The sequence below is a fragment of the Seriola lalandi genome, unplaced genomic scaffold (genome assembly GCF_002814215.2).
Source record: "Seriola lalandi dorsalis isolate HSWRI2012SDOR001 ecotype SW California unplaced genomic scaffold, Sedor1 jcf7180002054281, whole genome shotgun sequence".
NCBI classification, from domain to species: domain Eukaryota; kingdom Metazoa; phylum Chordata; class Actinopteri; order Carangiformes; family Carangidae; genus Seriola; species Seriola lalandi.
In genome coordinates this window covers 500,087-522,058 of record NW_019524834.1, presented here as the reverse complement: position 1 = coordinate 522,058, position 21,972 = coordinate 500,087, and the positions used below count along the sequence as shown (strand labels likewise).

General features: G+C 40.2%; 1 protein-coding gene across 2 annotated transcripts in view; it reads right to left on the bottom strand.

The window, feature by feature from the left end:
• The window catches only part of dscamb (Down syndrome cell adhesion molecule b), a 114,853-nt gene that overhangs the window by 13,643 nt on the left and 79,238 nt on the right, over nucleotides 1–21,972 (bottom strand). For both annotated transcript variants that reach the window (XM_087173783.1, XM_087173784.1), the window contains exons 10-24: nucleotides 21,630–21,749; nucleotides 18,250–18,429; nucleotides 7,501–7,697; nucleotides 6,884–6,980; nucleotides 6,408–6,536; nucleotides 6,093–6,260; nucleotides 5,200–5,270; nucleotides 4,656–4,899; nucleotides 3,756–3,902; nucleotides 2,549–2,704; nucleotides 2,201–2,334; nucleotides 1,820–1,973; nucleotides 1,311–1,428; nucleotides 1,010–1,176; nucleotides 168–266 (exon numbers count right to left, since the gene is read on the bottom strand). In XM_087173783.1, coding sequence (XP_087029909.1) covers nucleotides 168–266; nucleotides 1,010–1,176; nucleotides 1,311–1,428; nucleotides 1,820–1,973; nucleotides 2,201–2,334; nucleotides 2,549–2,704; nucleotides 3,756–3,902; nucleotides 4,656–4,899; nucleotides 5,200–5,270; nucleotides 6,093–6,260; nucleotides 6,408–6,536; nucleotides 6,884–6,980; nucleotides 7,501–7,697; nucleotides 18,250–18,429; nucleotides 21,630–21,749 — 2,181 coding nt within the window. The remainder of the gene's footprint in view (nucleotides 1–167; nucleotides 267–1,009; nucleotides 1,177–1,310; nucleotides 1,429–1,819; nucleotides 1,974–2,200; nucleotides 2,335–2,548; nucleotides 2,705–3,755; nucleotides 3,903–4,655; nucleotides 4,900–5,199; nucleotides 5,271–6,092; nucleotides 6,261–6,407; nucleotides 6,537–6,883; nucleotides 6,981–7,500; nucleotides 7,698–18,249; nucleotides 18,430–21,629; nucleotides 21,750–21,972) is intronic.

The following is a 21,972-nucleotide window of genomic DNA, read 5'->3' as shown; positions in this document are numbered from 1 at the left end:
GCTGAGGGGAGGTGATTGTTTCTATAATGTGTGTAGTTGAAGCATATTTGTGCATGTGTACCAGCAGCTGGGATGAAACTGTCCACTGTGCTGTCTCAAATGTGTTTGTTGTATGTGCATGTGTGTGTGTGTGTGTGTGTGTGTGTGTGTGTGTCTGTCACACTCACCTCTGATGGAGCTCCCACCGTTGTCTCCAGGTATCCATGACAAAGTGATTGAGGTGGTGGTAGTCTTGGTAACTGTGAGGCGTGGCTGGTCAGGAGGAACTGTGGATATGAGGTCAAACAAAAATTTCATTGCACGGTTAATATTTGTGTTAAATTGCCTCGGTCTCCGAGTCAAGAATCAAACTTCAATCTGTAAGAGCAATATAGCACAACCTTTGGGACAGTCGGACCACACTCTTGGCTGAGCTTTTCTTTTTACCCAAACTTTTGGCAGCTACAGGAAAAGAATGGTGAATGTTCTGTTGTGCTTAAGAGGTCTGGTAGCCAAGAAAGATATCAAAAAACCTATACAGCATCTGCTGATGAAACACATCAGGGCCCTGCATTATATAACCTGGGAGCTGTTCGGCTACAAAGCAAAAATACTGAATAATTTGTGTTAACCTGACTGTGCGCATTGTGATGAAGTAATACATCGCCCAGTGAACCATTGCAACTTTTCAAGTGTTTTTAAATAGTTTTTGGACCACAATGAAGTTTTCTTCCATGGAGGCAGAAAATGTATCAGGCCTCGGCAGCATAAACGGAACGTGTAAGGTAAGGTCAGTTGTTGGTTTGGTCTCTTCAGGGAGTTATTCTAAATAAGAAACAAAAAACTATATCAGACTTATCCTTTAACTCTCCACAACATCATTACTCTTTAGCAGTTTTTCCTAAATTGAGTTTTATTATTTGATCATTATATACTGTAGGTTAAAAGCTATGGGAGTAATATGAGATATTTGAGTCTTGTTTTGTGTTCTGCATCACAGTGTAGTATCTTTACTACTCTGACGACTTGCCTTGGACCTGCAGGTTAAGTGTGATCTCATCAGACCCCCAGTTGTTGCTGGCCACACAACTGTAGTTGCCAGAATCCTCTGCTTTCACTGTGCGGATGATGAAGCTGCCGTTGCCATGGACACTCCGACGACCGTCCACCAGGACAGGGGTAGGAGTCCCATTAGTGCTGGAGAAAAAGAGAAAAGAAGTTGAGACATTTCTGCAGGTAAAAAAAACAAAATGAGTTTTCACAGTATCCCTGGAAGTGTGATATCCTATCTGCGCTGACCAGTTGTGCTTGTGTCTTTGTGTGTAACTTACTTTCCCTTGAGCCACTTGATGGTAGGGGGAGGGTCTCCGACAGCCTTGCATGGTAAAACAATATCTTTCATCCAGGGAGTGGTGACTGTTCCATTGAAGGTCAGAATCCTTGCTGGAGCTAAAAACAACACAGACACACAAAATCCCACAAGCACGTGACTTATTACGTGGTCTGAATAGATGATGATACTTTTGTTGACAAAAGATAGATAAAAAAAGATAAAAGATAAAGACACATGATTAAAAGTCCATTTAAACATCTCCTCGGAAAAATATGCCTCATGCATCAGTGTATCAGATATATCCTTGACATTTTTTAGTTGCCTAACAAGGTGTCCTCCATATTGTGCCCGCAATTTTGCGGGTTTATTTATCTCAAATCAAATACAATATCCAATGCTTCTGTCTTATTAATTATGCTTTTAATGATGACGAACTGCAGGAAAACAATGTGAATATAAATAAGTACGAAAGGACATTGTTAACCAAGCTTATTCATGATGATGTACCTTTGGCCAAAGGCTCCACTGTAATTTTCTCACTGTTGTTGCCATGACCAGCAGCAGTCACGGCCACCACCCAGATACTGTACTGTCTGTTCCGAGCCAAGTTTGGGATCCTGTAGAAATATGCATCTGGAGAGGCCTCAAACTCGCTCATCACCTGTAAAGTGGAGAGAGGGGAGAGATTAATGTATCATTGGGAAGTAACTTTGTCCAGAGTGCATAAATGCACCATTATAGATATTAACCTTAAATAGTGCGAGTTTACCATGTTTCAATATTAATGTTATTGAGCATCACAATCCCTGGACCGGCTCTGGGAAAAACTGAGTAGGAGATTAGAAAAAATAAAACGCTGACAATCTTGTGGTATACAAATGCTATTACCATCGGATGCAGGTTAGAGCAGAAGACGATGTATTTCCTGATGATGCCGTTGAGTTTGAGCGGAGGCAGCCAGGAGACGAACACCACTGAGCTGCTGGAGGCTGCAGCCTTCACCCCTGCCGGAGGACCAGGAACTAAGGAACAAGAAAAAACACACCAGGGTTCAGGAGGGGGCCAGATAAACATACTATAGAGTATGCAGTATGTTGTATGTATGGGAAGAAAAACGTCAATTAAAAAACGCAGCAGCACCATGCACCCTTGACTTTAGTGTACAGTTTTAATTCAGTGTCTTTCAGTGTCAACTAAATTGCAATGATTTCTTATATCTGGTGAAGGTTCTTTTACCATCCTCTTTTGTGCGCACGTAGATCTGTTCACTGCGGACACCATCTCCAGCGTTGGTGAAGGCTAAGACCTGGATGCTGTAGTTGGTGTACTTCTCCAACCCGTCCAGCTCCAGAGACGGCTGATTAGTGGTCACATTTCTGATCTCTCCCAGTTCTGACACAAGAGGAGAGACATAAAATGCAAAAATTATACACGTGGTAACGGTGCAGCCTATGGTGATGATTATGAACACTAACACCAATAACAGTTCATGCAGCATCGCAAAGTTATGAAAACACTAGTTCCCCTGTGATGAAAGCTAAAGTTTTACTCTGTTTTTCTGAGAAATTCAGCCAAAATCTCCTGATTGTACAGAATAGATAATGTATGTCGAGCACTCGTCTGCTTAATAATGTGTTTCACTGCAATAAGACGGGTATTACAGGGTTCTACTTTTCATTTTTGCTTGAATTTTTGTTCTCCTCGCCTCCATCCTCCATCCTTCTTATGTCCTGTCACTCAGAGCTGAGGCAGTGGGCCTGGCTGGAGTTATTGCATTGTGAATTATTGATGGAGACCAGCCAGACTGCAGGCTAGATCGCTGCTATAAAGCATGGTATACATTCAAGGGAAAAACACAACAACCACAAATACTCCCTCTGTGCAATGCAGACTTTGTACACCTATTGTTGGTCAGCTTTAGAAAAAGAGTCATCTCATACCGTAATTTGGCACAAATGGTGTATATAAATCATAAGATTATTATCAAAGTATATTAATCAGATGATAAAATTATTTGTGTACATAATTTGCATTTGAAAATCACACCGTCAGATAGGATGGGTGAAATATACAGTACTGAGTAGTGACTGAACAACCGTGCCTTACTAAGGTCAGCTGCTGTTGGTGATTTATTAAGAAATAACTGCTTACTTCTAAAAATTCTGAAAAACATTACATAAAGTAAAAAAAAACAACAAAAAAACACACACACCCACAACACATGAATTACTCAAATTCCACCTCTGCAACACACAACAGCACATTACAGTATGACAATACCACAGCCTCCCCTAGTGGATGAACCATAAGAACAAGCAATAGCAATGAAAAACAAAGACAGAATGAAAGGCAAATCAGGTGACTTAACGTATTGGCTTAATTGGCAAATAAACTGCACTGATTGATAAATCACGTCAGCGTTTGGATGTGTGGATGTTAATACCTCCATCAGGCAGGTTGGCCCAGTAGATGACTCTGTAGCCCTGCAGGTTTCCATTGAGAGCCTCTCTGGGCAGCGGCATCCAGGACAGTGAGATGACCTCTGGAGACTTGGCCACAGCCAGGACATTTTCAGGAGGCCGAGATGGTACTAGCAGGGACACATGGAAGCTTAATGGAGGCTTTTTGAGGGACAGTACAAGCAACTAACAGGCCAAGTACCTTCATGTAGACAATTTTCTGAGTACCCAGGAACCTTAGTTTAGATATGTGAACAATAAAATATCAGTTACACTGCTTTGAATGTATTAGTTGCGTAATACTTAAATATAAATGATGACAACTACATTCTTAAACTCTCTAATGATTATTGTAAGTGAAAACATTCTACAAACTAAATATATTCATGTTATCAAATGTAAAAGATCATTACAGTTACTTTACCACATACTAACAGTACTGAATGAGTTTGTTTGAAAACATCCAGCATTTTCACAAAGCAGTTGAATTTAATTGAAGAAATTATAAAAAACAAAACATTGAAAAAAAACAACATATTATTTCGTTATGACTATAAACGATAGTGTTTTTTTAGAGACACACTACTACTGATTAGGCATGATAGTGCTGGAGCATTCACTTATATGATGTAGTTCAAAAAGTATCCAGTAGGTGGTAGCCTTTTCACAAAAATATGTCAGCATTTTTGAGCTCATCACATCTACCAGGACAGGGTGGGATGGGTGTGGGGTCAATAATGCAGAGAGTCAGTTAATAATAAAAGCTAAACTAATTCACAGTAATAATATAAGGCTACTCTAGCTTGAAGAAACTGACTTAGACCCATGGATATATAGCACATACAGTATATAACACATCAATCAACCCACATAACTCTACTTACCATCTTCAAGAGTTTTGGTGACCACCTGCTGTGAGGATGGCCCGGTGCCTGCCCTGTTTGCAGCTTGCACCACCACACTGTACTGAGTGAACTTCTTCAGGTTGTCCAGCACAATACTCTCTGTGGTGTCTCCAGTCGTGTCTACGCTGATGATGGTGAACTGGTGGCTTCCACCTGGGCTGTACTCCCTGTAGCCCACCTGGTAGCCACGGATCACACCGTTCTGCAGGTGCTTCTGGGGAGGCTGCAAAAAGAGAAAGTGGTTAGAAGACCATAACTCATACACCTAAGGTTGCCCTTTCTGACAGACTACACATTATCTTAAACATGTTCATTTGGCTGATTTAATATCTTTTAATTATTTATTTATTCTTTATTCATTAGCCCATTGGCTTACACATATGTGGTTGCTATTCTTCCTATGGTACACATTAAATAATAATGAGTAAAAAAAGCAAACAGAAAAACAAAAAAACCCCCCAGCAATATCTGGTAGTCTATCTGTTTCAGTGCCTCGTCTCATAATACGACACATGGACTGCACCTTCCAGGAAACTTTGATGCTCTGTGGGGAGGTGGGCTCCAGAGTGACATCTTGTGGCGGGCCGTCAGGAGCTGTAAATGAAACACATTATTCACTATTATCGCATGCCTGTGTTTAAATTGGAGAGATGATCTACCACAGAGAGCAAGTCGTGTTTTATCTCATTCGATTTCACTAGATGGAGCTGTTGAGTTAAGAATGCATTTTGCTTCATGCTCTCGCTCATGTATGCACTTTGTGCAGTATCTCCCTCAACTTAATGATCATTTCTGGGAAAAAAAAAATTGTAACAACATCAACTTTAACCTTTAAAATAATGTGAGAAATGACAGATATTTTATTTAATTTGAAGTTTATGACTTTATTTTAGCAATGACTCTGTAAAATTGGCAATTTTACTGTGCTGGCATGCCTGTGGGGGGATCATTATGAGCAATAGAAGATAAGTGAAGACTGATAGGGCTGACTAATAGCAAGAGTGAACTGATCTGTTTCCCCAGATATAAACGATGATGGCCTCCATTTAAGACAACCATAAAATAATTTCGTGAAAGATGACTCAACAGGTTTGAGGGCCAGGAGCAAATGGACACTTTATCTGAGGAGTTTCATCACAAAACTGCATTTGGTCAAAGTATCAATTATCTTTGGAGCAGAGTTAAAGCATTAAAATTAATTATTAAGGCGATGTTATATACTCTAATAGCCAAATAAAAACTTTTAAGGGGTGTGATTTTGAGATAGTGGAGTTTCATTTTGGGAAAATTTATTTCAGCTGCATAGTTTGACTTCGTAACTCCTCCGGATCAAATAGTAACAGTAAAACTGATTATATGTATTTAAAATACCGTGGTGGAAGGGTTTCAAAAGGTCTTAGCATCAATGTCTCTAACCTGCTTCGTCAGTGGTGATGGTGAGCTCGTTGCTAGGATTGCTGTTGCCGATGATGTTCTTGGCGACCATGCGGATGTTGTAAGTGGAAGAAGGATGAAGGTCAATAATAGTAGCCTGGTTGAGCTGTGGCGACACATCTTTGGTTACCTGGGCTGACAGCCAAGAAGCTAGAAGAAACAGAGGGTGGATAGACTGTCAGTAATGGATAACTACATTTCTCCTTTCCTATTCCTGGCTCTATTGATCACTCTGTCGCCACATTTGCAGTATTTTTTAAACTGAATTTGTGCTCTTGAATTGTGAATTGTGTCTACCTGATTTGTTCTTGCATTCAATATCATATCCGGTGATGGGGCTGTTGCCATCGAAACCCATGGTCCAGCGGAGAGCAATGGTACGATCTTTAACCTCCCGGATCTCCACCTCTGGAGGGTCAGGTGGTTCTGAGGCAACATGTGAACACAGCAGAATGTGTGAGAAACAGACAGAGACAGTGAGAGAGAGGGACTCTGGTGTGCTAGTCCTGAAATAGAACTGGGTGTCAGGCAGACCAGACAGATGTATCGGTTTTATTCTGTCTGTGATTTCCCCAGTGAGATATTATGGATAAGTCTGCAAAGAGCAGAAGTAACACTGTGTAGCAATTAAATTAATAAATGAATGAATTAAATAATAAATGACAGGAAGCTTTACTGCTCCCTGAGTGAGTTTTGTCTTCTTCCAAACATATCCACTGGAAAAGAAGTTCCTGCAATGAGCTGAACAGAGCGTGAGGTGAGGGGGAGCTTACCTTGCACTGTCAGCTGTATGATGCCTCGGTCCTCTCCGAAGGAGTTGATGGCATGACAGGAGAAGAACCCTGAGTCCTCACGAACTGTAGGCATAATCTACACAGACGCACACCACATGCAAATCTTTCAGATGGTCAGAGAGTCAGACTGTCAGTTAGAAATCTCAAATAACGTGTCAGCCCGAGTCATTTTTCAAAAGGGAGGATGGGCAGTGTACTCAACTTCAGTGTTTTCATCCTTTACTTAGAGATAAAATAGAGAGAGAGAGAGAGAAAGAGACGAACTTCCATCCTAAACCCTGTGAGACACTCAACCACTCAATTATCTCAAGGCACATATTCCTTGCAATCTTACAATACTGCACTACACATGTACTCATTCGTAGTGTGTTTTAATCACCATTAAATTTAACCAGAAGGTAGCTCTTTAATATTTCATGCTCTACTTTAATATTTTGTAATGTATTTTCAACAAGAATTTTCTCTGCCCTTCCTCCCATCTTCCTCTTCTCTCTGCTTTCCATCTGTCTCAATAGATAAAAATGACTGAGGGCTGGTGCTCGCCCTGAAAATTAGATTCAAAGGGCACTTGATTTACAGTGAAACTGAGCACCCACCACCAGCGTAGAGATTACTTCGTCTGCCACTTCTTTGACGGTGACCACATATCGGCTGGTCTCAGGGTTGATGATGCGTTCTTCTTTCTCCCATCGCACCATGATGGGCTTCTCTCCGTGAGCTATGCAGCTCATCCTCTTCTCTTCACCCTGCGTGGCCAGAGTGGTGTTGGGGTACGAGGTGATCATGGCTGGGACTGGATGGAGACAGAAAGGGCAGGGGAAGAGAGTAGGAAGAGTAAGAATGGAGAAAACAGGGGGAAATCAAGAAATCAAGAAAACAAACAAAACATTTAGATCTTTTATCCATTTTATGCACATATGCTGTTGATGGTGTCGGTAGAGTAATATTAAACATAATTAACAGTGTAGCTTCTCCCCCTTCCACCAAGGACCACTTAAAAAATAATTGCTTTTACAGTGTGTTAATCTTTTTATTCCAAAATAGAAGAAATTAAGTTATATTTTGAAAAACAAAGCATTTATGCATTCTCAGGCTGTACTTCTTGCCCTATACTGAGTAAGACTCCTTTTCTCTAACAATTATGACAACTATTTAAACACTCCAGGGACCATCATGAAGTCATGTTTGAGTCTATTTGTCTCCTGCAATACTTTGAGATTGAAACAGAGCGCTTCAGGTAACTCTGTACCTGCTTTGATAACGACAGCGAACAGTAACATGCTGCTTTCTGAGGATGAGGTGGAGGAACGGAAGAAGAAAGCAGTGACTCCTGACTGAACTCCCTTCGGTCTGAGCGAGGAGCCGGTCTGGCTCTATGCCGTAACCGCACACCAGGCTCATTAGCAACACATTTAGCCCGTGTGTGCGTGTGTGTGTGTGTGTTTGTGTGTGTGTGTGCGTATGTCATTCAGCAGAATGAGTATCTGTTGTGAATGTCTCTCAACCAGACTACTCAAAGTCTGTACTCACACTTGCACTATTCTCATACTAACACTTTCTTTCATTCTGTCCTTTTCTCTCGACTCGCATGAATCTGTCTCCTGATTATAACACTCAGAGAGACTTTCAGGTGCTATTCACAGTATAATGATCTCTAAAGTGTGAAGCTCCCGAATTGGATTACATCATATTAACTTCTGCGGTTCTGAGCAGAATGAATGAATATGCTAATCTTTATCAGTATAGACATTATGGACATCATCTTAATGATTATTACAGACTGTTATAATGCAGGTTAAACAATTCAAATTATCTGCTTGCTCCCAGTTGTGTGCTGGCTTAAAAAGCCACAACTAAGCCAATCTGAGAGAGTCAAAGTATAATGAAATTTGTAGAAGATGATCATGGGTATCCATTAAAAGTTTCACACTAGAAATACAAATTCAGTTTGATGTGTCGCAAACAAAAGCCCAACTTTGTTATTTCATTTAGAGCAGCTGCATCTGCTTTTTACTATCATTTATTGATGATTGGTTTTTGATGAGTTTCATAATTTTATCTATCTCTATTTGTTATTTTATCCAAAAAATGTGATTATACGATTAAAAACATCCATCACAATTTCCCAGAGCAGAGAGAAACCAACAGTCCAACATCTAAAGATTTTCAATTTACAATGATTTTCAATTTACATTTTTTCTCTTTTACCATAAATCACTTAAACCCGCATTAATTGTTGTTTTGGCCGCTTGGGGGCAGTGGAATAAAGCTATAGTCACAACACTGACGTTTTCTCTTTCTATAAATTGATATATAACATATAACATGTTAGCAAACAGTTGCTTATTTACAGAGCAACATTAGCATTAATTTGAAGTCATATTTATGTCCACCTGATGAATATGAGTCTAATATTCACTCTAATTTGATTTCCCCCAACTCCTCAGGGAAATATTTAGCTCATCAGCTGCTAAATGCACCACTATGTTCACCAGCTTGTCGCTCACTCTGTCTGTCTGATGATTAATGTTGGGCAGGTAGTGTACGGTGACTTTTTGCATTAAAAACAGCTGCCTGCAGCTGTAAATTACAAGGTGAGAGCGAACCAAAACAGTAAAGAAAACCAAAACAATCAGCTGAAAGACGCTAAAACTCTGCAGAGCTGAAAGGAACTGCAGAGTCAGGTGATTCTCTGTGACTGTTTCATATACACATAGTAATTAGTTGCATTATTCATATAAAAATATTGATTAGAGCAGATTTAAAGTGTTTACATTTTCTGTTGAGGGAGTATTTGATTATTATTCATTTACATTAGATGGACCAGTTTTTAGGACCAGATATTTTTTAGGAGGTTTTCTGTATAGTAAACATGGTGTGGGTGTAGTGAATATTGTGTCAATGAAAAGGACAGTAATGGCAGCTACATGTGGCAGATACCGGTGCAGCAGTGGTTGGAGGCCTTCTCTTCCAAGAAAAGATGCAATATGTGTGCTTGAGACACTGTGAATGTCTGCCCACTCCTGAATAATGTGTCTGCGTGCATGTGTATGAGTGTTTTACTGTGAGTGCATATGTATGAAAGTGTGTGTATGAGAGCGGCTGTGTCTGGGGGAGCTAAGTGGGCGAGCACAGAGAGCAGAGAAGACTTGTGCTCATGACACATCTCAGCCACACTACACGATGGAGGAGAGAGAGAGAGCATGTACCCCTGCAGCGCTAGCTATGATCCCTCTCTCTCTCCCTCGCTCTCTCACTCCATCTCCCTCCTCAGGCTCCCACCAGGACAGTGATGATTTAATGATGAGAGAGACCACTTTGATTATTCATACACAGCAGACAAGTCCGCTGGCCGTGCTGCTGTCTCACACAGACACACTTGCATTCGAACATATATAGACATGCACGAACAACGAAACACACACACCCTTTGCACATTCAGAAATACACAAATAAAGACAAATATAGAGATACTGGCCTTGCACACATGTACTGTATGCATGTGTAGACACACTGACAAGATATAAAAATCATAGGGATGCACATGCACAAACAAATGCCAACAAAAACTGAAGCAATGACACACAAACAAGGTTTAGAAAAACACGTTTCCCCACACATACAGTATTCCCCTGCGTCAAACAGTATTTGTAGGTAACTTTGTTATCATTTGTTTTGGCTTCAGACAGGCACCTGACTGGTAGGGTTCATACTAAGAGTGCCAGGAAGGTTAGATCATCGCAAGTCAATTAAAGCACTTGAAATCATAATGAATCATTTATTATACTGTACTTGTATGAATGACAATTTTGCCTGACAGTGCTTGAATTGCCCTGATGTGTTAAACCTCAGGCTGAAAAATGCTTCAGATTTTGCTCTTTTTTTTATTAATTATTTCACTGGTAAATACATTATATAGTTGCAGTTACATTGTATGCGTACACATTTGTATTAAGACCTGACTGGCTGATTCTGACTGATCCATATTTGAGAGTTTTAACAAGACTACAGGCATGCAAGCAGCTCTGTGAGGCTGTGCTTGACTTTAATGGTAACATCAGCATGCTAACAGGAACAATATTAAAGACTGATGTTGAGCAAGTATAAAGTTTACCTTGTTCACCATCTCAGTTTAGTGTGTGTTAGCATGCTTACATTAGCTAATTAGTCCGAAACACAACGTACAGCAAACCTGCAGGCATGTGGTCATTAACCATTTGCGTATTTAAAATTTCTGACCCAATGATGGCGATAGACAAAAATTGAAGGGATCACCAAGATTATCATAACTGATCCTGACGGGAACATGCACATGTGGACCAAATTTCATCTCAATCCATTCAATAGTTGTTGAGACATTTCACTTGAATCCACAAACATGAACCTCATGGCCGTGCTAGATGAAAAGTCAGGGGAACAGCAAAGTCAGAGGGATTCATCATCTGGGCACCATAAATGTCTGTACAAAATTTCATGCCAGTCCATCCAACATTTGTTGAGATAACACTGTTTTATCTCAAACATGTCTTACAAATTTCTTTGTGCTGTTACCAGTACACTGTATCTGCGATAAGCTGATATTTGCCAATAATTTCGGCCATGTTGTTGTATCAGTTGGGCTCTAATTTGTACACTGTAAATTAAAATCAAGAAAGTTAACAATCACACACACACAAATCCCTCTAGCCCCCCACAAAAACAAATACACACATACACACAGAACTCTTCATCATGTCTCTCTGTCTTTTTTCTCACAGTACATTTCCTTCTTTGAAGCAGCCAACAAAAATCAAAAGGGGGAGCTACTTGCATGTGTTTATGTGCATGTACGGATGTGCATGTAGGCCTGTGTGTGTGTGTGTGTGTGTGTGTGCGAGTGTGTGTATGCACGCACTCGCAACCCCCACCCACCCCCGACATGATGGAATGTGTCAGACTTGGGACTGCCAACGTTTAAACCTCATTTCTTATTCACTCGCAGCCCGTCCCTCTCCCTCGCTCCCCACACCATCATCCCCTTTCCCACTGCCCCCGCGCAGGAAATCGCTGATTTATTTTGCATAGCAACTATGAATTTTAAGTGAGTCCTATTAAAAGAGTCTCCTCAGCCCCTTCTCTAAATGTTATTGCTCCTTAACAGGGGCTATTTTCTCCATCTAAATCTGAGGCCTTGGCAGTGCAAGTTAACATCGATGAAGCTTGTGTTTGCTCATTGAAAGACGTCGAGAAAGGGCGCACAATGACAGCACACAAGGCTGTGTTTGTTTGTGCATGTTTGTATGTATATGCACATGCTTGTCTGTGTAGGTGTGTGCACTGTATGTTCCTATATATGAATACACATATATGAAAACATCTCTGGGCATTTGGAGAGATTTCAATCTTTCTGTGACCTCGTATGTGTGTGTGCATTTGCACATATTTGTGTGAATGAAGCATGTGTAGTAGACTGCAGTATCTAAAATGTTCTACAATCTACACCAATCTCGGCTGTGCTTCAGTGGCCCGAGCTGAGGTGAGGCTACTCATTCGCTTCCTCCTCATCTCATCTCTATGCATCTACCGTGCAGCACTTGCAGGGCCCCAGGCTAAACCTATTCTTTTTGATAGCCCATAATTGCTCGGTTGATGTATATTTTTTAATATCCAGTGATATTACAGGGGCCTGGTAATAAAACATGGGTGGGTAGAGGAGAAACGGTGAGTGGGAATAGTGGAGACAAGGGAGAACAAGAAAGCTGAGGGTGTAGAGAGGGAGGAAAGAGAGGGAACAAAGACTGCAAGGTGCAGAGAGAAAGAGAAAAGGTATGGATGGAATTACATGAGGCAAGAATGGTGGACTTTCTGTCACTGAACAATGCGGAGGAGGCTTCATTTGTACAAAGATGTGTCTTCAGAAGAGAAAACAGTCTAAATGCTGTATCATATAGGAGCACCATTTGAACCAACAATGGCTTCATAGACCAGTTTTGTATGGAAACTGGAACTACTTAACAGCAAGTTACCAAAATACTTTGGTGGTGAAGTGGTCTAAGCACTTGCAGATGGAAATAGAGCTAAAACAATTAGTCACTTAATTGATGAAGAGAAAATGAACTGGTTTGATAGGGCGATTAATCATTCCAGTCGATTTTTTAAGGAAAAATGCCAAACACGTTGTTATGCCTGTCAAGTGCCTCATTCTTTACAGCACACAATGCAGTTTACAATGATGACTGTAGTGGATTTACCATTAGAATTTTTAATTTCAGACAGAGGTCGATAAAAGCAGCCTCTCATTTGCACAAACACCAATTATGCTGTCTACAAAAACAGCTGTTGCTGGCCGATTTTAGGAGTTGAAGAAAGTTAGCTATCTGAGCTAATGGTGACTTTGTTGATGGTTGAACACAATGTCTTCAGCTGATATTTTAATGTTTCCAGCTGACTCTCCAGCTGAGAAGGTGGCATGATTTCATGCTAAAAGATCCAGGCTAAAGCTGCATGTAAGCTAGTTAACCCGGCATGCTAACTTTTGTAGCTTATGTTAGAGCAGACTAATATACTGTTTAATCCATTCAGGGTTCTTACTGGTTTTTGGAGAGGGTTAATAAAAAGACACCACCTTTCAAACTCTTTTGAAGTTGTGCATTTCATGAACTCAGTGATTAATTGATTAATCAAGAAAATAAACAGCAAACTAATCAACAATCGTTAGTTGCAAAGCTGGTGAGTTATGTGTAAATCCTGCTCGGATTCACAACAGACACACAAATATGAGCCTGAGGAGCACCTTACTGTTTACTGTATTAAGGGCTGAAGTGCTCTGTAACTATTCACACATTAAAAAGATCTTTACCTATCTGAAGCACAAAAAGGGTTCTGCTATCGTACTGACAGAACAATTCTGCTTTGTCACTTTACAGGATTCACTGTGCTGACTTTGTTATTTAGAAAGAGGACTAACATCAAAGCACGCACAGAGACACAGAGAGGAACAGTGCAGACTGATGTATAATGATTTAAAAAATATGATGTATTACTCTAATATTCATCTGGGATTAAACAATTTTGTTAGCAGAGTGATTCAATGAAGCTAAAAAAAATGATCTGTAAATGGTAAATAAATGTATGCTTTGTTGTGGTAATGGGGGATTTAGACACTCTGAGGACATAAGCAGCTGCCAGCAAATAAACAAGGGTATAAAATGAAACAAATAATGTGTTATTTATCTTTTTAATCTTTCCCTCATTGCTGGAAATGTAAGAAACAAAGACAGCCAGAGAGTGCAAATAAAGCAGAGAAACATGCAGACTGCTCTTCCCTTGAGCCCCTTCGACGGCTTCTAATTGAAGTATTGACGGATTTAAATGAAGCAGAAATGCACTCAAGAGTTTCAGCATCTAATAACACACACACACACACACACACACACACACACACACGCACATGCAAGCAGAATGTACACAATACCCCATGCACAGATGGCACAGACATGTGACTGCAAACACATATTCAAGTAGTAAAATATACTTACAGTATGTTTTATAACAAACATACTGTGTGTTTAAAAATGAAGAGAAATGCGTAATTATACACAAACACACAGAAAAACACTGAGCAATGGAGATGATGGCGTTGTCAAACATGAGCAACAGTAATGGTCTCCATTTTTCAAACCACTCATGCGAAGAAGTACACTTTTACAGAAAGCATCTGGATGTGTACAAGTACAGTTTGGGGTTTAAAGGGCATGAAATGTGATCGGTTGATAAGTGACAAGCATGCGACTGAGCCTGCATGTAATGGCTGAGCAGCCAATGGCAGCAGAGGAAGGACAGCACAGGGCGTAGTCATAGGCCCAAAGAATTTACAGCTGTTTCCTGTAATGTGAATTACTCTAACTATGAAGATGACAATGTCAATGCTAACTGAATCATGAATGACTAGAGGTTTTAAATGACACTGCATGACAAATATAATTCAGGAGTAAATGGACAGAGCGTAAATAGTAAATTATACCCACATTTAATGTAATTCTGATGATTTCATGTAGGCATTGACAATCAGCCAGTGTATCATTATTGTATTTTTTAAACTCTTGATTACTGATATTGGCTCTGGCATCAAAAATCAAATATCATGTGTAAAAACGTGAACAGTGTTTGGCATGGAGTCCTGCCATGTGTTTTAGCTGTTTTAGTGGTCAGTTGTTTTCTGGAGATTAGTACATGTCACCAGATCATTCAACCAAATACTAAAGGCTTGGAGTAAAGATTTGAAAGATCTGATCACTGTGGCAAAAAAGACAGAAATATTGCAATTGTATACAGAAAATAAATATTAAATGAACTTAACTTATTTATTGAATCTATAACAGTAATATGAAATACTGTATGTTGACTGTATGAAGCAGCAAAAATATTTTTCAAATTTTATACTGTAGCTGGTGCTCTGCAAATAACCATAGTTATATGTTACAAACTCTCACTAATTCAAAAATATCAATAATTCTGTGTTTAGCACCAAATCAAATGAGATTACAGAGGCTTAAAATTTACAATAATGCTAAAAGTTTAACCTGTTTTGCAGAAATATTGCAAGAGCTAAACTAAATTACAAGTTCTTCACAATACTGCCAGGACTGAACTGGCATCTAATATTGTAACTGTACGATTGCACATTTCCTGAAGGGATTCACAGGGTTAGAATTGGGGCCTTTGTGCAGGTGAGTCAAAACTCTTTAATAGTAACAGAACAAAACAACAAAAGCAAAAGGAAACGTTTTTTAAAAATGTTTTGGTGTGATTTTTTTCCGCAGTAAGAACAGATACTGTCATACTGTCAATGTGCGTGTAACACAAATGGAGAAATTAACTGATAAGGAATGAATTATAGATATTAATTGAAAACCATGTATTAGCCCACTTTGCTTACTTACTTATGTAAACAACCATGTTCATCTTGTGAGAAAAAAAAATCTATGAAAACTACAACTAGAAAAAAATTCATCTTAAGGGGAAGAACATGTCTTGGATATAAATAATAAAAGGTGTAAATAATGTTACCATTACAGTTCATGTTAATGAAACTACGAGTTATAAGAAGAAAGCTTAAATTATTCATCACTGAAGCTGTCAAAATTCACTTTGATAGAGCTGAGTACAACATGAAACTTAAGCCTGAAGCAACAGCAGTGTGCGTTCGGTAGGTCAACTGTCTCTCTCTATGTCGGGCACACACACACACACACACACACACACACACACAAAAACACACACACACACACACACTCCTCTACTTTGGTAGATGATACAACTGACTATGAAGAGAATCTGAAACTACGCATGCACTCGCCCTCATCTCTCACATCAGAACAAGATACACACCAACAAAACTATATATACTGTACATAAGCCACTGCTCCTTTTATTATGTCCTATATATCAGTGTGTAGTATTTGTTCATCTCCTCAAAAGACACACACACATATGTCCAACGGCAGAGGGGTTTAAGCAGTGTGGAGCAGTGTGAGGGAAATACACTTCAACATTCATCTAATCTTCTTTAAGTGGGTGTAAACTGTATGTACAAACACCAGTCACAACACCAGACTTGATTGGGCTTGTAAACATCTGCAGTGCTAATGCATTTACATAGTCCCCCTTCAATACGATACCAAAGAGAACACATGCACGTACTGAGAGAGGAGAGACAGGGAGAAGAGCTGCACTGTAGTTCAGTGCAACAAGAGCACTGATTGGATTACTGATCTATATCATCTCACTGTAACCTGTTTATGGTAGGCCATCTCTTTGACTCTGAAAGAGTCATGTTGATATGATGAAGTCCAGTAGATAGAGCACAAGCATATCATGAACAAATACAGTTCCAATTTATTACGAACATTTTTCATTGTATGACACAAGAGCTTGTAGTTTTCTTTAGTTTAAATACATTTCTTAAAAATATATATTAATATTATATTATAAACATATGTTAAGTTTGATATGCTACTGAGAGTTGAGTCTACTGTAGCGGCAGCCACAGTGTTTGTTCTCTGCTTGGTAGAAAATGGAGGCAAAAAAGGTTAGTACAGCCATAGGTCAACTTGCTGCATAGCAACTGGGTGCTACAGTCAGCAAACTGACCTATGAAAACACAAAGAGCATGTTCATCTCTGAGTCTGCTGCTGTAGCGCTGACAGCTTCACACTGTGGTGGTTCTCAGTGCCTTGTGCACTGCGAGGCTTAATTACAGTGACACATGAATATCCGTGACATGCCCGCTGATATTAATGATTAAAAAAACAAAATCATTTGTCCAGAAGTTGAGTTCTACACTAATTATTTTTTTGGCAGCCCTTTCACAGGAAGGTCAGAGATCAGGGTTAGAGAAAGAACTAGAGCATCCAACCTCTACTGTTATATCTAATCAGATTCATATTACAAATTTAAATTCAATGTCTGTGCCAAGTAACTGTATCCATGTTCTTATATATTCTTATATGCAACAATGGCTGTGATTACAGTATTGATGACAGTATGCATGCTTGACAAGATATATAAAACACTCATATCATACCGAGTATGAAATGTACACTGATGTAAAAATACACACAACTGCACACAGTCACGTGTTTTTTATACTTGAGTTCTACTGCACATATCAGACTTTGGGCTGGTAAGGAGACAGAAAGAAGAAGTGATAGAGACAGAGAGAGGGCTGCCCGTCAGCGGGGCTCCTAATGCTCCAGTTTGATAACAGTGGCGAAGGGAAAATAAGCCCCACTCATGTCTAATCACCATGAAAATGAGGAGCCATTCCTAGCTCTATAGGGGAGCTACATGCTAATGCTCACTGGAAGCAGGAGACCTGTAGTCGGGGACAGTGAACACAGCAGTGAGAAGTGCGCACATGCATGCAAACAGGAACACGCTTACGCAGTGGAAGGAACAGGAGGATAAGCTTTCTGCAGATGTGTTTGTTCAGAAAAATGCTCAATAACTCCTGGTCCTTAAGTGTTACTATGAGCATGGACATAAGCCACCACTTCTTCAATAGATGTACTAAGGGTCAAGTATTATCAGGATCATGGCACTTTTAGCGCCTTGCTTAGCTTCTAATGTGTTTTTTTATTTAGCTGAAACTCATCACAGGGTTTTTGGCCGGAGAGAGAGGGGTTGCTGTGAATGATTTATAACCATAATCTACTTCTCTACCAAATTAATGTTGATCAACTTTAAGCAGAGCTATCTGTAAACCCCACAGCTGGATATCCTTCTTTAACATCTGCTACACTGACACATACATTAAAATACACATTGATTACTGCCCATCAGCTGCTATTGACGCAGGCTCTTACTTTTGACGGTGAGGTACATGGACTTGCTGACATCAGCTCCCACGTCGTTGCTGACCTTACACAGGTAGAAGCCGCTGTCATCCTCCAGCACATGTTTGATCAGCAGCGAGCCGTTGCTCAGCAGCTGGATACGAGAGCCACTGTTCAGCAGGATGGGCTGAAACTGGGGGACACCCGCACCTGGTGCAAGTAGGAGGAGGAAAGACAAAGGGAGAGAGAGACAGACACACACAGAATAGAAACATTTAAAATAATGAGGATATACACATTAAGATATAAAATACAACCTTAATATAGTCTATACAGTATGTAGAAATACGCACACATGCCTACAAGTATGTCGACTTCAGTAAAGAAAACAACGTATGGTGCTAAAACAGCATACAGTACTTAACAGTAATCTGATCTCCAGTTTATCAGTGTGTGTGTGTGTGTGTGTGTGTGTGTGCGTGCATTCATTTAGCCTTGCCTCTGTGTTTACAGATTTGATAACAAAGCCTGTCAGTTTTAGGGAGGATTGTAAACATGTTTCTTAATACCAGGCCTAAATCCTTAAACCTCCAAACAGCTGCTGAGCAGAGTGAAGCGGACCGAGCTGCTGGTGTGATGCAGTCACAAGAGACATAATGCTCATGTTTAACAAGACAGCAGATTGGTGCAGAGGAACAACAGGCTGAAGGAGAGCAGGGAGGCCTTACATGGCTGCTGGCCTTCAGCTGGCCAGTGAGATTCAAAGATTGTTTACTGTAGCTAGACATGGATTTTTTCTGACTCTTTATTCCTCTGTATCAACTCTCTGGAATCATCTTTTGCATTTTTGTTGGTTGAATTAGTTGATCCAGAAGAACACACAGACATAAATGGCCTAAAAACACATTTTGATGTAATCTAAGTTGAGGACAGCCTCGTCCTAAAGGCATGGATTTGTCTGGTTTGAGAGCAAGCAGAACAATGCTTTGCACATGTCTACCCTCAGTTCTCACGAGTCCAATATGACTGACGTTTGAAATCCATAACTGAAGTGTCGTTGAAATAATTGAACTTGGCATCTTTGACATATTCTGGCTTGCTGCCTGCGTTTAATTAATACCTATCTTTTTAATAGAAAATGATATTATCACTCTTTTTTTATTGTTAAACAATACAGTAGCTCATCCTGCAATGGCTGCCTTAAATCTGCAGGAAATGTGTCTGACACTGAATTCTAAGGCTAACGTCTTTAGAGCAGTCTCTTATCGTAATGAAAGCACTGTATTCCACCTTGCTCATGTAGTATTAAACACATGTGTGAACTGAGCCAGACGTTGCATTAGCTCGTGTTAAAGTTAGCGTGTAGAGATTAGGCCATTTAGTGAGCTGTGGGTTTTTGCTTTTTAATTAAAATGCAGTCAAGTGGCCGTGGCAAGCAAAGGGTCAAGTGGTGACTTTGTTCCTGCTCCCCTGGCTCGGAAAGGGAGGGAGAGGGAGGGAGATGTGTTCTTCCTTGAATTATGGATTTTGCATATCCAAATAGTGTGAGTCGTTATGCTAATAGCAGATGACCTTTACTTACTGTTCCATATCTCCCAGAGACACTCATCTGGCTCTTAGCTACTTCTGTTGCAGTAAAAGCATGCCAGACGGTCATTCTGTGGACAAACTGCACTCTGGCTTACAACAATTTAAACGATAGCTTCCCAAGCCACCTACCCTGAATACATTTTTTTTTTCCAAGGTGGTTTTTCATTGCTATTTTGCTCTGACGGATACCCCGAGTAAAAACCTATTATAGAGCAAAAGGCCAGATGTGAAAAACTGAGGTAAAAATATTTGACCAAGGCCCCAAAAACCAACCTGCATTCTGGTCAACTGAACCATATGGTGCTTCCCTCTGGATAGGTAAAGCTTGTTTCAAACACTATGAGTGAGCAGACACACACACACACACACACACACACACACACAAACACTGCTCAGCCTGATCTCTCCATACTGATCAGACAGTGCTAATCAGGCATGAGGCCTTCTTGTCTCACATCTACACACCCACACACATGCACGCCCACACACACAAATCGCATCAAAGGGTAAAAAAAACAAAAAAAAAAACAAATCAGATTCTTTCATTCCTTTGATCATGGGGCCTAGTACATACACACACACACACACACACACACACACACACACACACACACACACACACACACACACTCACGCACCACTCCTCATTGGTTGTTGTCCTTGTGTTGGTGCAGCTTTCATCCCTGGTTATATGGATGATGGAGCAAACACCTGGGGCCCCTCTTCATCTGCCCCTGCTCAAGTGGCTGAACTCACCTGCTGCCTTCCTGCCTGTCTGTCTGCTTCGTTCTGACTGCCTCTGTATATCTGTCTTTTTTGTGTGTGTGTGTTTTTTTTATATTGTCTGTCTCGTTCTCTGATGATTCTCTAATGATGCAGGTGGAAACCCTGTAAGCCCCAAGCCTGTGTTTTCAGTGCAGATGGCTGTGTGTGTGTGTGTTTGTATATCAGTGCATTCACACACATACTGTAAGTGCTGGCTGTGGATGAAGCAAATGGAACCCACTCACCTGTAAAAACAATACTACTGCCACATCAGCTGTGTACAGCACAGCACACACAAGTATCTTAAAGGTGTGGCCCAGCTAGCTGCACATAATACTGTACCGTGGTTGGTAAAAGGATCTTTGCATGATAAATCCTGCTACTGGCTGAAAATATAACTTATAATAATATTTTACAGGTGAGTCATCATTTGTTGTCTTTGGTTAATATTTCATACTATGTAACAAAAATATCCTCTTCATTTGATTATGCATTTCTCCTTTACATGTATAGTAAGTTTGCGTGGAAGTAACATTTAATGATTATAAAAATGGACAGTGTCGATGCTAAAAGCTGCAGCCTTCAATAATTGCACTTCAGCATAGACCAGAAACATCATCAAGGCTCAATCTCAATCTATCTATTGCTGTACTGTACATGGCTATTGTGGCAGTGACGTATCCTGCATTACTCATAGATGATATTTGGTCATTTAGCAATAAAAAACTGAACTCCTAATGCTGGAGTCATGTCTTATGGGATTGACAGTAGAGTTGAAAACTCACGACAGACAGTAATTGCAGCTTGTCTTGTGAGGGTTAAACATAGTGTGTATTATAACACTATATCCACCAAATCTGGGATTAATTACACTGAATGATGGTTGACATGATGCATCCAGAAAATGGTAGTTTCAAACTTGTAAAGCGTCCTGGTGACTAAAGTCTGCTCTGTTATTCTTTGAGTTTGAATTCAAAAGTGTGATTTGTTGACACGTCCCTGTTATTGATGGTAGGTTCACTTACGGTGGGTAATGTGTGCTGTGCTTAATGTACCTTTGGAGTGCTCCCATACAATGGTGGGCGGTGGGTAACCTTCAGCGGAACAGTTGAGAGTCACAGTTTTCCCATAGATCCCATCTTGATCCTCAGGCTGAACCACAAACTGAGGAGGAACTGAACATAGACACAAACGCAGACACGAGCAACAGTCAACAGTTATACATGAAATTGGGTGTCTTTAATATAGAGCACCTGTCTGCAGGTTTTCATACCGGCCAAACATTACAACAGTAGATTTTAACTTCAGCAAGGCAGGAGGAACTAATAAGTGAAGTTAGGCGCGGTAGGGATTGGTTAAAATGAAAATCGGCACACATACTACAGATTATAGCAGTTC